General features: G+C 42.6%; 1 protein-coding gene and 1 long non-coding RNA gene across 2 annotated transcripts; one reads left to right on the forward strand and one right to left on the reverse strand.

Annotated features, from left to right (window-relative positions):
* Positions 1 to 3,319: 3,319 nt before the first annotated feature.
* Positions 3,320 to 6,712, reverse strand: ABT1 (activator of basal transcription 1). The gene is made up of 3 exons (XM_081245509.1): positions 6,468 to 6,712; positions 5,577 to 5,782; positions 3,320 to 5,421 (listed from the first exon to the last, which is right to left on the reverse strand). Exons 1-3 carry the CDS (start codon positions 6,706 to 6,708, stop codon positions 5,041 to 5,043), a joined length of 828 nt encoding a protein of 275 aa, XP_081101635.1. The 5' UTR covers positions 6,709 to 6,712; the 3' UTR covers positions 3,320 to 5,040.
* A 152-nt stretch (positions 6,713 to 6,864) lies between these two features.
* LOC308623301 lies at positions 6,865 to 9,126 on the forward strand. The gene is made up of 3 exons (XR_014016801.1): positions 6,865 to 6,940; positions 7,825 to 7,903; positions 8,853 to 9,126. It is a non-coding gene; the product is annotated as an uncharacterized lncRNA (long non-coding RNA).
* Positions 9,127 to 17,307: the final 8,181 nt, after the last annotated feature.

Genomic DNA, 17,307 nt, shown 5'->3' on the forward strand with positions numbered 1-17,307 from the left:
CCAGAATGTTCAAATGGTGCCATAGTAAAGTGTACCCAGAAGTGCAAGACGTTTTTCATTAGGTTATTTTCTCTTTATATAAAAAACTATACCATAAATGTCATGTTCTATTGATTTCCAAGAAAAAGCCCGTTTCTTCTGAAGAATAAGTATTTAATTTCTCTCTTATCCTAATATCTTTATTTTCCTCGCCGTTTTGCATCTAACAAAATGCATTTCTGTTTCTATATGATTATCATACAATTTTCTGCCTCCCCTTCATTTTTTATTTACTGGCTCTATCAGAAATCAACAAAAAAAAAAAGAAAGAAATCAACACTTATTGCACTATGTTACCCTTCATATTTACTTCATGTACATGTTTACTCTTCATGTACCCTTAGTTCATAAGTGAACTAATACTTATTGCTCAGTTAATGTATTTGGACTCTGAACAACCTCTTTCTAAATAGTTCTGGATCCCCCTTACCCCTGCTCCCATGTATTTTTAAAGGTTTGTAGCTGACTTCTCAACAGCAACTATGGAAGTATATTTACAATTTGCTGAAGTAGTTACCAACCAACATCATAGATGTCTGCTTCGGTTTCCTGTGACTGCTGTAACCAATTACCACAAACTTGGTAGCTTAAAACAACACATCTATCCTCTTAGAGTTCCAGAGGTCAAAAGTTTCACTGGGCCAAAATCAAGATGTTCGCAGGGCCACTCTCCTTCCAGAGGCTTTAAAGGAGAATCCCTTTCCTTGCCTTTTCCAGTTTCTAGAGCTCATTCCTATGTTCTTTGGCTCATAGGCCATTCCTCCATCTTAAACTGAAGTAACATCTTCTGTCTCTGACTCTGTTTTCCTCTCCTTCCATTATTATATGGACTTCTCTTCTGTGTCAAATCTCTGCTGCCTCCCTCTTATAAGAACACTTGTAATTAAATTTAGGGCCCATCCAGATAATCCAGGATGATCTTCCTATCTCAATATCCTTAACTCATCACATACAGTAGCCCATCGGCGGAGGAGAGTGGGCAGGAACAGACGCAGAGTCCAGGTTATTCTCAGGCCCACCTTAGGACCAGTCCTGGGGCATGGCAGCCGCGTCCTCGTGCTGGAAGCGGCCACCCATTGAAGGCCCTCTAAACTGGTTAGAAGACGTGCTTCTCATGCTTCTCAAATACATTTTCCTGTCCCTCCCTCCCCTTTTGTCCTTTCCCTGTGGTTTTCACGCTAATCCCAGCCCGCCTTCCCTGACCCTGCAGTGAAGGTTTTGGGACACAACTCTTTGGTGTTCCTGCCTGCATCAGGCTCCTTTGTAAGTTCTTCTGCATTCTCCTGAGTGTCTTCACGCCTGAGAGGGCAGGCTGAGACAGGGAAAACCGAAAAACTACATTGCTGTTCACAGAAGCTTAGTTCAAGTCTCAGGGGTATTCAGGACGTTGATATATATATATATATATTTTAATTAGAGCCCAGAAAAGCACACAATTTAACCCATTTCTTTCCATTTCATTCTTCTGGCTGAGTTATTAGTCAGCATCTCAGATAGTTTTGTGTGGCCATTGAGAGTGATGGATGTACCAAAAAGGAGATTACCGCTTTTGCTGGGAATTAGAGGCGACTCCCTCTTAAAGGTTGGGAAATCAAATACAGATCTTCCTCTATTGATGATGGGGTTACACTGCATAAACCCATCGAAGTTGAAAATATCTGTAATTCGAAAATGCATTTAATACGCCTAACCTACTGAACAGCATAGCTTAATCTAGCCTACCCTAAATGTGCTCAGAACACTTCCATTAGCCTACTGCTGGGCAAAATCATCTAACACAAAGCCTATTTCATAACAGTGTTGAATATGTCATGTAATTTATTGAATACTATACTGAAAGAGAAGAACAGAATGGTTTATCCTTATGATTGGCTTCCCAGCACCGGGAGAGAGTATCACACCACTTATCACTAGCCATGGAAAAGATCAAAATTCAAAATTGGAAGTAGTTTCTACTGAATGTGTACAGCCTTCACACTAACCTAAAGTTGAAAAATTATACGTTTAAACCATTGTAAGTCAGGGACCACAAACAATCTGCTAAAACATTAACTCTCCTGTGGGAACAGGGCACATCCCTGAGGCTTACACAAAGGGGTTTTCCCTTCAACTCTACTGTAATAACAGCAAGACAACTTGCAGAGATATGAGGAACCTTGGAAAAGTAAACTGAGGAAGAGTGCTCTAATTGTGACTTTTGGACATTTTCAGGAATAATTTCACATGCCTAGACACACCCTATTAAAAGCCCTCTTACTCTCTTAAGGCAGATCCCTTCCTTCATTTTACTAATTTACTCTGTGGCAAATGCAGAGTCCCAGCTTCTTGGATGGTGTGGAACTAAGCTGATTTAGAGTATTCGTTGCAACAATAGGTTCATAACTTAATCTAGTCGTATAGGGGATGACTGAGAGTTAAATCACCCAGTTTGCAACACTTGGTGTTACATAAATCCATTCATATTTGCTGTAACTCTTCCCTCTATGTTACATGAGATTCATGCAAAAAGCATTTACCATATACACACTGGGAAAGCAACTGGGGAAGATGTTGGTAATGAAAAATATTAAGTGGCAAATTATGTCACATCTGAGCCTAGTTTTAACGATGGAAATGTGGGGATAATAGGATTTTGTATGGTTGTGCATTAAATGTTAATTCACATAAAAAGCTAAGCGCTGTTTAAATGGGAACATAATTGTAAGCGTAAAAGTATTTTCTTGCTTTCAAAGGGCTTAGAATTGAGGACATCACGATTACAGCTTCTGGAAAACTGATTACCTTCCACCTAGTCTTATTGTCATTCCTCACTCCGTGACTTACCCAGCTTTTCTCGCTGCAGATGTGAGCTCTTTGTGCAGAACTGTTTAAACTTGAGCCTGAAATGCTGACCTTGAAAATATTGGTATCTGAAGCCAACCTGGGAACAGAATTTCATTCATTCAAGAAATTAAGCCCTACTGTGTTTTACTTTCTAAGCTGTTAGAACTTAAGAAGTTTCTTCCTCTTGGTATTCACTGTATCTAGCAAAGGTGACAATGGGCACTCAGAACTTTGAATAAATGAATACGACAACTTGTCAAATTCTGAAACTCAATCTTCCTGGTTCGCTTGGAAGACATCATGACCTTAGGAATCCACTTGGAACAAACTCACAAGAAATGAACACAAACAAGAATACCAAGTTCCTAAGATGAGGGTATAACATTACACAGATGTGTTTGTGTGCTGGGCATGAGGAGTATGGATTGTGAGAAATGTTACACCAAGCAGACCATAATTTTTTATTGTATGGTCATTTTTATTCTCCCAAATAAACTGCACCTCTCAAACTGAGATCTTAACATGGCTAAGTTATTTTAGAGCCAAAGTGGATGAATCCACTTCATCCAAAGAACACATGGATAATTATACTGATGACAGTGAAGGGAAAAACCAAAAAACAAACACAGCATAAGCAAAACTCAAATTATTTATTATTATCACTCTAACACCTCCTGTAAGTTTAAAAGCCTGGTACTGACCAGAGTTTTAATCTATTATGAGGCTGTGTGTAGATTTTTCTGTTTATTGTTAACACCTCAGTTTTCAGTTCCCCTTAGTGGTTTACACAGATTCTGTCACCTCCAGAGGTGCTTTGCATGTTGCTTATGAACTTTCTCGTCTAAGCGTAGACAACATGTATAAGTGCACCAGAGGGACATCATGTGTACACCTCCTAGGCTTTGCCTACCTTTACAATGGTTTGAACCCAACACTCCATGCGTGGAGCTTTGTTTTCAGTTATAGGAATACACTAGGCTCTTTCAGACTTCTGTTCACTTTTCAGGAATGATCTGAAAAACTTGGTGAAAACTGACCCATGTCAGAAGCCTCTGATCAGAAATCAGCTCCACATTGACAGCATTGCTTCCCTTCCCAGATAGAGTCACCCATGCCTTCCCATGGCCCCACTCTACCCCTTATACACATCTACCATAATGCCTGTAGTACTTCTATGCATTTATTTCTTAGACATTTATCTTTTTTTAAGTGGTCTGTAACAGCGGTCCCCAACCTTTTTGGCACCAGGGACCGGTTCCGTGAAAGACAATTTTTCCATGAACAGGGGCCGGGTGGGGTGCGGGAGTGCTTCAGGCGGCAATGCGAGTGATGCGGAGTGGCAGATGAAGCTTCGCTCGCTTGCCCACCGCTCACCTCCTGCTGTGCTGCCAATACCGGTCCGAGGCCCAAGGGTTGCAGACCCCTGGTCTATAAGACTTACACCAAGGGCCATGTGAACCACTGTCACTCTATGTCCTCATACAGAGAGTTAGTAAACGCTGAATTAGATAACTATTAATAACATGGCCTAAGAAATTGATTAGATACATAGAAAAGGGTCCAGGTTGACTTCCGGGGGAGTGGGAGGGTCTGAGACCAGGAGATGGAGTGAAGGTGAGTGAATGGGACATAGAAGTTGGAACTTATCCAATGACCATCCCCACCCCACATAAACTACAAAGACATATAAAATACATATATATATATATTTTTTCTTTTCTATAAATACATTTGGAAGGTGGCTCCCAAGCCACTCTAACCCATTAACCCCTGTCCCTATTAATCTTTTCTAAATAAAAAGGATGTTGCTGATGCCCAGTAATGTGGTGGGTAAACAGCTGTCTGGACTAGCCATTATCAGTCTAGTTCAAAGTAAAAGCTCTTCCTGGGGCCAGAAAGCAGGATTTTTAGAGGGCCCCAGTGGGCAGGAGGCAGGTAGCCAAGAATCAAACAAGGCAAAACAGACGTGTGCAGTAGTCATAATCATGCTAGTAAGAACTAAGTGCCTCAGCAAAGCATGTACAGCAGTTGGAGGGGGGAGGAGAGGCCTTCAAAACTTTTATGTCTGAGCACTCACTCCTGGTTTGAGAAACACAATAAAATGTCTGCCTGGGTAGTCATTATCAGGTAGATAGGACACTGGGCTGGGCTAGGAGGTGGAAGGAGCCTCCCTGCCCCTCAAGAGTTCCTGACCAGTAAGGAGTCCTCCATGCTCTCTGAGTGGGTGGGGGATCCAAAGATCTTGGCAAGAAGCCCTCTGTTGGAGCGGGCCTGGTCCTGAGCGTTAGCCAGGCGAGCCCGTTCACGTCCTCCTGGCCGAGCTGCCTTCCGGGCCCTCAGCTCCTGCTCAGTAGGACGCTGGGCAAAGGCCCAGGAGACGTTCGGGCGGGTAGAGTCCCCATCAGCGGCAAGGAAACGCTGTCCACGCTCCACACTTCGAAGATAGAAGTCAGTCTCACGCTTGGCCTGGGCAACCTCAGCCCTCAGGCGCTGCCTGCGTACCTGGCGCTCAAAAGCAAGATGCTCGCTGAGGTGGGACCAGGTAAAACGGTGCAGGTACTGCGGAAGGGAAAACAAGAAAAGATCTGAGTAGGGCAGATCTGGGATGGAGAGGAGATGGGGGGGCCAGGGCCAACAAGAGGTGACAGGGGTGCGCCGGCTGGGGCTGGGAAGACAAAGGCTGAGCGATGCGGCAGACAAGCTGATCCCCTCACCCTGAGGTTCCACAGGTCATAACGGAAGGGGCTGCGCCTGCGGGAGCCCATAGGCGTGTTGTGAAGACTGGCCGCCACACGCTTGGCTACTCGCTTGTCCCGGAACTCCACCCAGCCCTCGGTGTAGTCCTTGCTGTACTTGGACCGCTTTTTTCCTCCCGCAGCGGGGGCTGCCGCTGCCTTCTTCTTGCGCCTCACGAACCCGTCTGCGAAGCAAAGACAGAGCAGTGGTCAAGGAGGCCAATACAGCACCCACTCAACTGTACCTCCCATTCGCCGAATTCTCCAAACCTTCCCTCAGGCCAGAGTCCCACCTCCAGGTCTTTGCCCGGAAGCGGATAACTGCAAAGTCCACCCTTTTCCCCTTATCTAACTCAATCCTTTCCTCAAATGTTAACTCCTTTATCAGGTCTGCCCTAAACGCTCTCTTTAAAACCCGCACAAGCCACCAACCCCAATTCCAATTACTGTCTGTATGCGAGCTGGGGGCGACCGATCATAAACCTTCTCTTGACCTGGGCCGCGATGACAAAGAGATACGTTCGGTTTTGTGGAAAAACCACTAAGATTTTAATTTTAATTCAGGCTGTACCCATTTAACAAACTGGTAAATTCGGCTCAGGAAAGAAGGGTGGGCGGAGCCGAAATTAAAATCCAATAATTAGCTATCCGAGAACTAAGGCTCAGCGAGGTATATACTGCGCTATCCACATCCCATCGCCGCCTCCTAAGAGACATGCACGCTACCGATTTACCAAAGAAGCCGGACGCGGGTCCCCGGATCCGTCAGCGCCTCGGACCAGGGCAGCTGAGGCAACAGAACACGCATTGCGTGCTCACTGCCAGCGAGCATCACCCTCCTACCCTCACCGCTAAGGCCTGAGCACTTACCTTCCGGCTGGAAAAAAACGCGCCCGACCTCGCCGTAGGCGCTGAGAAGGTTCCGTACGTGCAAAGGCCTAAAGCGGGGCGGTATGTGGCCCAGGTACACAATACCTGGCACTACCCGTTTCTTGCTGTCGCCAGCCGCCCCTTCGGATTCCTCCTGTTCCTCCTCTGCCTCTGATTTCTGGTCACTCCCTTCCAGAGGCTCCAGCTCAGCGGCTCCCTTCTCGGATTCCTCTGCCTCCATGCTTGCGGATAGGTAAAGCAGGGCAGCCGTAAAGCGCCGCGCCTCTGACGCGCACCGTGTGCGACGGCCTGTGTCGAGGGGGCGGTGTCGGTCCGGGTGACGACAAAGGAAAGGACAAGATTGGGCGGTGCCCGCGAGTCTAGGCCTACAGAAGAGGGCGGAAGTGGGCCCCGCGTCTGCCGGGAGATTCAAAGCGTGAGAGAACTTGAGCTGAAGAGGCAGAACCGGAGAGGTAGAGCCGCAAGTATAACTTACCCTATAGCACTCCTCGGTGAGATGCAAAAGGACGGGATGAGGCAGGCTCTTCCGGAAATTTTGGAGAACTATTTTGGGAGTGAGGGGAGGTTTCTTTGTGTTCCAGCGGTCAAAATAGCATTTTACCCAATGGACTCGGGTGAGACTCAGGTTGGGGGATGACTCAACTTTTAAAGCTTACTTAAATTTCAATTTTTTAATTAATTAAGTTTGAAATTTTAATTTTTCAAAATTTAACTTAGAGATTTAAATATTTTAAATTGAAGTTTTGAAAATGTGGAAATGTAATTTAAGTTTGTAAATATAAGTTTTGGAAATTTAGTTGAGATTTAATTTTTGAAAATTTCATCTGTGACCTTTTCATTTAGTTAAAAAAATTTTAGTTTAAAATATTAATTTAAATTTTGATTTTGTGAATAAAATGTCTAAAAATTTTTAATGTTTGACAATTATTTCTTTTTAAAACTTATTTGGCGCCTGTTTTACATTTGTGTTGATGCATGGATTCGTATTTATACTTATGTTACAAATACCTATTGTCAAATGTATACGTGGCCCTGATTTAGGCGACTGCCTGTACCGCGAGCTTTATTCTCTCCAGGACTTGTTTTCACAGTGTTGGGGTCCAGGGTAGGCCACCCAAAAATATGCCTCAATGGCGTACTCGTTATTTTGAATTAAAGGTACCGAAGAAATGGTCACCACAAGAGGACACTCTGACTCACCTTCTGTCTCGCTGAAGCAACCTTTGTTGACACGCTCCTGGGCGTACTTGAGGATCGCTTGTTTGTTTATACACTCATTTCTACAAGATATGAGCACAAATGACTGTTCACTGTTCAATTTTTCTATCATGTCCAGGCCTGCAGTGTCAATGACCACCTTTCAAAAAGAGGAAGTCCTTCGAGCCGGATTCGAACCAGCGACCTAAGGATGACCGGTAATTAGACATCTACAGTCCTCCGCTCTACCAGCTGAGCTATCGAAGGGCCTTTGAGTGAATAGTTTTAGATTACTTTAAATAATCTTTACCTCAATCCTGTAGTTTTGTTTTGACTGACTATAAGTTTATTTCAAAACTAGAAGCAAACATGGAAGGTGCTAGAAATATTCTAAAACTGATATGGGTAGTGATTATAGGAGTATACTAAAAATTTAATGCCCTTGAACAATAAGGAGTTGTGCTTTAATTCATTATCCTGCTCCCTTGGATACAATACAGATAGGACCATCACCCTTGACACTCCTGCTGTTTCATCAGCTTAGCACCTCCTCTCTCAATCAGAAGTGAGCCATAAATGAAAGGGTTTTCCTAAATGGGTTGAAGAGGGAGCTATTATCTTGAAACGGAGTTACTGTTCAGTTTATTCTTTTGGACCTGAAGGAGTTCACTCACTACGTGTATGTTTGATTTGTTTCGGTCTACAGTTTTCAAAATTCTTGTCCTTCGAGCCGGATTCGAACCAGCGACCTAAGGATATCTAGGTGTTCTAATCTACAGTCCTCCGCTCTACCAACTGAGCTATCGAAGGACCTCTTATGGCTACGGTTTTAGAATCCCTGTCCTAATGTCTATCCAGATGGTTTCCACTTTGATAATATTCATATTCACTTTTGAAAGTATAATCAAATTTAAGCAGTCTTTTAAGACACTGAATGGGTTCTATGTCATGATCTGGGTAGTTGGTTTCCTGGGTTTAATAAACATGTAAAATCCATTGAGTTGTACATTTAAGACGTTAGGATATTGTTCTGTGTATATCTCAAAACAAGAACCCTACCGGTATCCCATGTCCTCCTCCCTAAGTATTATATACCTGGGGTGAATTCCCTGTATTATGCCCGATTTCCTGCTGTCCCCTCTAATTACTTTCTCCTTTTTCTCTCAGAAGTGTCTAGGTTGGCTCGATAAATGATATAATTACGCAAACACAGACATTTGGGTTGAAGAGGATCCCAAAGTTGTGAACAGAGCAATATCCAGTGCATTTTTGTATCATTGTGATTCTCCTTTCTGAAAATCTAATGGGAAATCGTGTGTATTCCTAGCTCTAATGATGAAATATGTGGAGTGTGTGTGTGAATTTTCTTACTTGGATAAATAATTTGGGTGGTTCATATTATATTGCATAATTATTGTGGAGCAATTAAAGTGAAACAAAAACCCCTAAAAAATTTAAATGCAAATATATTCTTTTTTCAAAGAAAATCATCAAACATCGAGGTTCAACAGAGATTGCCTTACACTTGTGCCTAAAGCAGAAATAGACACAAATGAAGAATACACTAAATTATCTGGAGAGAAAAGGCTTTCTTTGGAAATATGCTTAAGGAAAAGATTAAGTGTATTTCTCTATAAAATATCTGTGCTTATTTCTACAAATTTATACAAAACTATTATTTCTACAAAATGATATTGTTAAAAAAATTCCATTTTTTTTTTCAAATGGCAATTGCCAATGCATTCTATTAGGGGTACTGAGAGGACATAGTCAATATTGAACTCAGTAATTAAATCCCTTTCCATGACAAACTAAGAAAATATCATCTAGCAACTTTCAGTGTTCCTGACCTAATAGAGAATTAGCAGTGGGAGAAGAGAGATTGTAGGACGTGGAGTTTCTCTTTCACTGTCAAGTGTCCTCCTATCTGTGCCTTGAATACAAGGTGGAAAATAGCAGAGATGCCAACAAGTGTAAAATTTCAGCATGGTGCTGGATTCAATTGCTGCTACAGAATTGTCGTCTCTTGGGATGCAGAAGTCTTCCTGGGATGATACTTAGAGGAACAGGAAGCTCTCCGAAAGGAAACAGAAAAGACAAGTCCACCTTTCCTCTTCCTCCTCCAGCCTTGCATTCTCCCTCGAGCTTCCTTTTTGGCAAAGCCTAATATGGAGCCAAGTAGTAAATCAGCAGTGTGGTTTACAGAGTTCTACCTCCTTTATCACAAGGCAGATTAAAGAGGATAAGTGTCTTAGTCTGCTCTGGCTGATGTGACAAAATACCACAGACTGGGTGGCTTAAATAACAGAAATTTATTTTCTCCACAGTTCTGGAGGCTGGGATGTCCAAGATCAAGATGACAGCCATTTAATTCCCAGTGAGAGCTCTCTTCCTGACTTGAGAGAACGCTCTGATGTTTCCCATTATGATAATAGTAATCCTATGGGATCAGGACCCCACCCTAAGGACTGCATTAACCTTAATTACTTTCCAATTTTGAATACAGTCACATTTGGATTTTGGAAGAACACAATGCAGTCCAGAACAGTGAGCTTAAAATTGAGTCAGTAGTTTAACAACTGGGAAAACTTCCATGTGAATTTTAAGATATTATTTTTGATCTTCATTTTACCTCTGTGCAAGCTAAGCTGTTGAACTTTTAATACCTAATCCAATGTTATTGGAAACTAGAACTCCCAGCTCATGGTTGAAAGCCCCCAGTTGCTCCCAGTTCAGTCAGTCATCCCAAAGCTTAATCCATGGATCTGAGCTATGGAATTAGTCCACTTTCTTTCACTCCAGTTCCACACTTGCACCCCTAATAGAATCATGGAAAATAAATGGAGAAAAAAAATGAGTGGAGGCCAAACTGACTTCTGTAGCTGGGTAAATTCTGTCCAAGGAGAAGTAAGGAGAGAACACCCAGACGGTGGAGAGAATCAAGGCAAGGCTGACCTTGAGCCAAGTTTTGAGATGAATGGTGTGTTTCTACACACCCACTTAGAACATCTGAGTTTTGAACTCTTTTGTCTCAAATGGAGGGGGTGCAGGAAGGTGGAGGATTTCTTCCCACAGAAAGTTATTCACTTTTTTGTCAGCCCTGACTGCAATGAAAAAGAAAAGAGAAGAGCAAGCATTAAGGGCATTAAAAGGGTCCTGGAAAGGCCTGCGCAGCGTGCCTGCACAGCATAGGGACATAGAGTAACTTTCTTAAGTAAAATGTTTCATCTTCTCCATTTCATCACCTTGTCCCAATTTCATTGACACTAGAAAATAACATTAACCCCCCCCCCAAAAAAAAAGTTTCTAACGATGGAATTTCAGACAAAGAACCAGTTGACGGGAAGGGTCTTCACATGGCTTTCCTGCAAGTGATGGGTCTCTGGCAATGCTCAAGAGTTCTCCTGTAAAGAACTAGCTCTGTGAAGTACCGAGCACCTAGCACAGTACCTGGTACCTAGTACTCCACAGGCCCAGAAGAAAAAGAGGCAACTACTACTTTCGTTTTTTTGCAAGGAATCCAGATCTAAGCATGCAGCCATGATTATATTCACTTCTCCTATTAGTGTTTATCTTAGAAAAATAACTTGTACACCCTTGATCGAAATCGGGACTACGAAGCCAGAATGAAGGGAGAAATTAACTGGGACGCACGCCCCCTCGTGACCTTGTGTCCACCGACGGTGGTTTTTGTCGATAAGAAAAGCCAGACAGAAAGCAGATCTTAGGGGACATTCGTAGGAACTCTGGAGAATGTTTCTGGTGCTAGCAGAATCAATTGGTGGAAAATTTAGGAGTGCGGGGATTGGCAGGAACTATTGGGAAGGCCAAAAGCCAAGTCTCATTGCCTGAGAAACTTGATTTGCCCTCCTGGATGTACCTACAATTTCCTTCCGGTCCCCGGTTTCCGTAGATATGATTCCAGTGTTAAACTCTTGCCCAATTTCGAAGACAGGTGTCTCTATGGATTCCACGCCCTGGTCCACCTGCACTCTGCAGTCTTTCTTCTCAACAGGATCCAGCACCGTAGAACAGATTATAGGTGGCGCCCCAGGGGCTGTTTGATAACACGTACTATGTCCTATTGTCTAACGCCAGCTAGAAAGCAAGGTGGTCGCGAGTTCTGAATTACATTCGGATATTAAAGTATGGGAGGCAGGAGAATTTAGCAACGGGGGGGAATTAGCTCAAGTGGTAGAGCGCTCGCTTAGCATGCGAGAGGTAGCGGGATCGATGCCCGTATTCTCCAGCTTTATGTTCCACCTATTCTTTGGCCCTTATTTCCATGCGTCTGTAAATAAACACCTTGCTACAACGTTACCACATAAGGGTCCACTTCTTAATTGATGGCCTCTCCCTTGTCTCCAGTGTGAGAGGATAGGGAAGGTTGGGCTCTTTGAGATTTCTCTAGCCTTTTGAAGATTTGAATATTGGTCTCTGCCATGTGGATTTACAAATCTACACTTCAATTATTTATGCATTAATCTTACATTTTTATTCTCAGAATCTATTTCCCACATGTATGACCTATTGAGGGCCACCTCAAGTTCTTACAACTGGAACAAATAATTTCCATTTCTTAATGAAATTTTGAAGAGTCAAAAATATGTAGGTATATTTGAGGTTTGGTGTTTTTACATTCACTCGTCCTCTTTTGGAGTCATCTGGCTGTTTCTACGGGGATGGTGGGGCCTCTACTGCCAATTGATACTGGAATATTGCAGAATATGGCCCAATTATGGGAGGGAAATTGCAGTGGAGAACTTGTTTGGGTTGGAATCTGTGGTGCATTGGTGAGAAGCTCAGTCCAGGACTATCTAATAAAATTTGCAACCAAGGCCCATGTTATCTTTGAAAATTGGACAATTTTTCTTGTTTACTCTTTTGCCCTCGAGTCGCTTTCAAAGAGCAAGGGAGCTACCAGTTTAGACCAAAGTGGGTAGAAAATTCTATCAATTTTCCCCTTGTCTATTATTTTTAATTCTAATTTTTTTTCTCTTCTGCAGTGGTTCTCAAACCTTGCAACACATTAAAATCACCTGGGAGCTTTTAAAACTACCAATGCCTGGGTCCCACCTTCAAAGTGGCGCAACTAAAGGCGCTTTGTTAAATAGTCCCAGGTGATTCTGACATCCACCCACTTTTCTGCGCCAGGGTTGAGAATCACCTTTACATAATTAAACGGAGAAGGGGGAGTAGTGCCCCAGGGTCTGTGGGCGACTGCCAGTAGTTGCGCGTCCACCTGGGAAAAAAACGAAAAAAACCTTCGGAGAGACTCAGGACTCTAATACCACGAGAGGGCGCCCGTGCCCAACCAGTTACTAACCGTTGGTAAGCTATGTTCCTAGCAGGCCGCCCCTCCCCTAGTCTTGGGATGCCGGGTAGGGTGGCGGAGACTTGTCACTGGATCCCTTACTTAGGGGCCCACCTCTGATCCGTCTGGTTGGGTCTCGGGACTTCTTTGCGGCACGGGACTTTTATGAACTATGGGCCTGAAGTTTGATCGCGTATTAGTAATTATTACGGAGAATAATAATTTAAAAAATTAGATTCGTTGCACACTGAGATTAGTCTTAAAAAGATGCACAGCAAGGATATATATAGCTGAGATAGACATTTTTAAGGGTGAGGGTGGAAAAAAACCCACACAGAAAAACGCAAACTCCTTCGAGCCGGATTCGAACCAGCGACCTAAGGATACCTAAGTGACAGGTTATTAACTACAGTCCTCCGCTCTACCAACTGAGCTATCGAAGGAATCACAGAGGCTGCTTCCCTCACAGAGCATGCCATCTCTGCGTGAGGTTGGAGAGCCATTGCTGCTGCTTGTTTTATTCACCAATGCTGTTGATTAGGTCTGCTCGAGTGGCCTCCACGTTTTTTTGTAACCCAGCACTCCTTCACAGGACCACTGTCCTGGACCAAGGAGAAAACGGTAGCACCCACTGGTTTGCAAAAAAGAAAATAAAATAATGAGGTATGAGGAACTGACAAAAATTTACCAATGAGTGTCTTTTACTGTGATGAATGAATTTAAATAAGCAATCTTAGATAGAATTTGAAGTACTTTAATCTGCAATTTTAACAGATAATTAACAGAAGGAGGAGGAGGAAGAAAACAAGCACAGGGTTAAACTCTTCAAAACCATACTAAGACGTTCTTAATTGACACTTAGTCCCTGTAGATAAACCAGACGAACACACTAATTCTAAACTCAGAAAAAAACTGTCGATGGGACGCTAAAATATTTTAAAAATTATCTTAACAAGGTAGAAAGTAATGTCATTCAAACACTAATTTTACAAAATGTAAGTCTAGTCTAATTTTCTGTGACAGTCTGAAGCTCAGAATGGCTATTACTCTCATGTAAGTGAAATCCACTTGAGGTGGCAACCGACATCAGGAATCTTTGTTCTTCACGTTCCACTAAAAATCATTACATTGTCATACAGTGGAGCCATACACATAGGACAAACGATCCCCCTTGTGCAAGTGGAACATTGAAACCAGTGTTCACTCCTCTATGGCACAAGATTTTCTTTTTCTGAATTGGAATTAAAAGCAAGTTGCTAATCACTTAATTTAGCCATTTAGCTCCTCAAGTCTTCATGAAACATCTGTTTTGAGGAGGCTAGTCTGAATAAATTAAATATAACATTTTATCTCCTCCCCAACCCCAATTGACTGAGTAAGTTATCCTATTTTATAAATGTATTTAGTACTATCCATTTTGTAAAAATACGCTTTTACAAAAAGGATCCATTCCTTCCTTCCTTTTCTCCCACTCCACATTATAGAAGATTCAGACAGAGAGAAAGCTAGACAGGCCTTATGGAGCCTTGAGAAAAGAACAAGCAGCAGATTTGAGGGATTCTGAGGAGTGTGTGTGTATGTGAATAACTTGAATTCTTGTAGGTCAAGAATCACGTCTGGTTCTTCCATATATATCTAGCCTTCTTTTCCATATATTTACACAATAAAATATAACTGTGAAAATATAAGAAGCAGGAAAGTTTTGGTGTTCCTTTCTTTTTCGCCTTCCTCAGTATTCTTACATGCAGGTGGGAGATGAATTTCGAATCCTACCACAATAGGGAAGAACAAATATGACTCCATACTGGATATGTTTCTTTTTCTTTAACCTTTGCATTCTATTAGTTTTGCTATAAATTAATCACTAGAGGGACGTTGCCTAAGCCTTCAAGTATACATAATGGCCCGTCTCTTGGAACCCTGCCTCCCATGCCTCAGGGGTTAAGCTAAAAATACCCTTGCTTAGCTCCCTGGGAAACATCCTGACCTACCCTCCCTGTGAAAGGCTGCAGGAAAGGAGAAATTAACATATCCCCTCCCGTGCCTGGCCAGAACCCGGAAATATTTGCAACAACTTATCGCCTTTTTTACTTTATCTCCTCACCTCCCCCTCTTTTTTCCATAAAAGAAACTAGCATCCAAACCCAGGCAAGATGGTTCTTGAGGACGTTTGTCTTCCATCTTCTCGGTCCGCCGGCCTTGCCCCAATACTGTAACAGGGAAGAGCAAAATCTGACTGCAATGTTGGATCTGTTTCTTTTACTTTGACCTTTGCTTTTCATTGCTTTTGTTCGGTCTATAGCTATAGGCATACATAATGGCCTGCCTCGGGGAATCCTGCCCCTCTGCCTGAATGTTAAAGTGCCTTTGTTCAGCCCACAGGGAAACACCCTGACCCTGCGCACCTGTGAATGGCTGCAGAAAAGCAGAAATTAACGCCTCTCCTCCCCGAGGATGGCCTAAACCCGGAGGTATTTTGCAAGACTTAAGGCCTTTTTACTTTACTTCCTCATCCCCATCCCTCTCTCTCTGTACTATAAAAGAAACTAGCGTCCAGCCCCTGATAAGGTGGTACTCCGGGACGCTAAATCACTATGTTATCTGATGCCTGGCTTTCCGAATAAAGTCACTATTCCGTGCCCCCAAAACTTGTCTCTCAAGTTATTGACCTGTCATGCGGCAAGCAGTGTGAACTTGAACTCGGTAACATATACACAACAGTGACCTTTAATATTAACAAACATGCATTGAGCACTGACTATTCCAATCACCATGCTAAGTGCTGGGAACACACAAAGGCAAATAAGATAAACTCTGTCCCCAAAAGGTGTCAAATTGGAAAGCTCAAACAGTAAGTTTGAGTCAATCATGGAAGTAAAGATTTTTAGCTTTGAAGGCTCTGACTCAAAACGCTTGGTATTTAAGTTAATGGGACCTCTCTTGTTGGTAGTTTAGACCATACTATATAATAAAAGTGTATTCTACTAATGTAAACATTTATCTTTTAGAGAAAGTCCTAGGACTCTGAACTCTGGAATCAGCTGATTATGAAAATATGTTCTGGCATACATATATTTTCCTCTTTATTTCATGTTCAAAAAATAATACTGGCTTGTTTCTGGAATGCCTGAGCTATTGTCACCTTGGGCTGCTGGTGCAGATAATACTCTTGTGTAGAATACTTCCTTTTTCCTTTACCTATGACCCCAGCTTTCCAAGTTTGCTCTGGAACAGGATTAAGCCCCTGACTTCTGTCTCTTGTTTACTCTTCTCAACTACCAAGACTTCCTGAAGCACACCTGACTATACAATTTGCCGTTGATAACCTCTGAACAGACCTGTGTATTCACAAAATTGTAGTTGTGTCTGCCTTTGCTTTTCTTCCAGAGACTGTCCTCCCAAGTTCAGACCTAACTGTAGGCTAACATGTTCTTGTAGGCAGCCTCCAAATTACTGACCTGGCTTTTCTTTCATATCTGGCTCAGTCCAGTATCAGTCAAGCTCTAGTTATGAATAGAGAGTCTGTGGACTCTGCTTTCAGATTATCTGTCCTAAGGAAAAGCCACTAAGTTTTTTTTTTAGTTAATTTGATAAGATTTATTAAACAATGTTATCTATATAAAAGATTATTAAGTATCCTAAAGGCAATGCAACTAAGTTATTCTTTCAACAAATATGTGAGAGCTTACTGTGTCAAATTCCTGAATTCCGAAATGTCGTAGTGTGTTTTGCTTTTTTTGTCCCCCCACTGTAGACTGAATATTGTCCCCCCCCAAACTTATATGTTGAAACCTTAACACCCACCCCCCAGTGTGGCAGTATTTGGAGTAAGGAAGTAATTAAGTTTGGATTGGTGTTCTTAAAAGAAGAGACATCTGGAAGCTCACTCCCTCTTTCTTCCACTGAGGATGTGGCAAGAATGCAGCCCTCTACAAGCCAAGAAGAGAGCTCTCACCAGAAATTGAATCAGCTAGTGCCTTAATCATGGATTCCTCAGCCTCTAGAACTGCAAGAAAATAAAATTTTTCAGTTTAAGCCACGCAGTCTGTGGTATTTTGTTCTGGTAGCCCAAGCAGACTAAGAAGACACCAGCCCCCAACCTGTGCCCTTTTTAACCACCTTTAATCAAGGACTCCTTTGCAGTTGAAGTGTTATGTCTATGTTAGCTTGTGCTCAGGACCGTGCTCAGGACCAAGCTCAAGATGGCCTTGGCCTTGGAGATGTTGGCACAGGCCTTGAGTTCAGAAATGCAATTTTTAAGTATGTCAACTCAACTTTAACAATATAGCCAAAGGGCCATAAGAATGG

This window comes from Mesoplodon bidens (genome assembly GCF_964165515.1).
Source record: "Mesoplodon bidens genome assembly, chromosome: 10".
Classification (NCBI taxonomy): Eukaryota; Metazoa; Chordata; class Mammalia; order Artiodactyla; family Ziphiidae; genus Mesoplodon; species Mesoplodon bidens.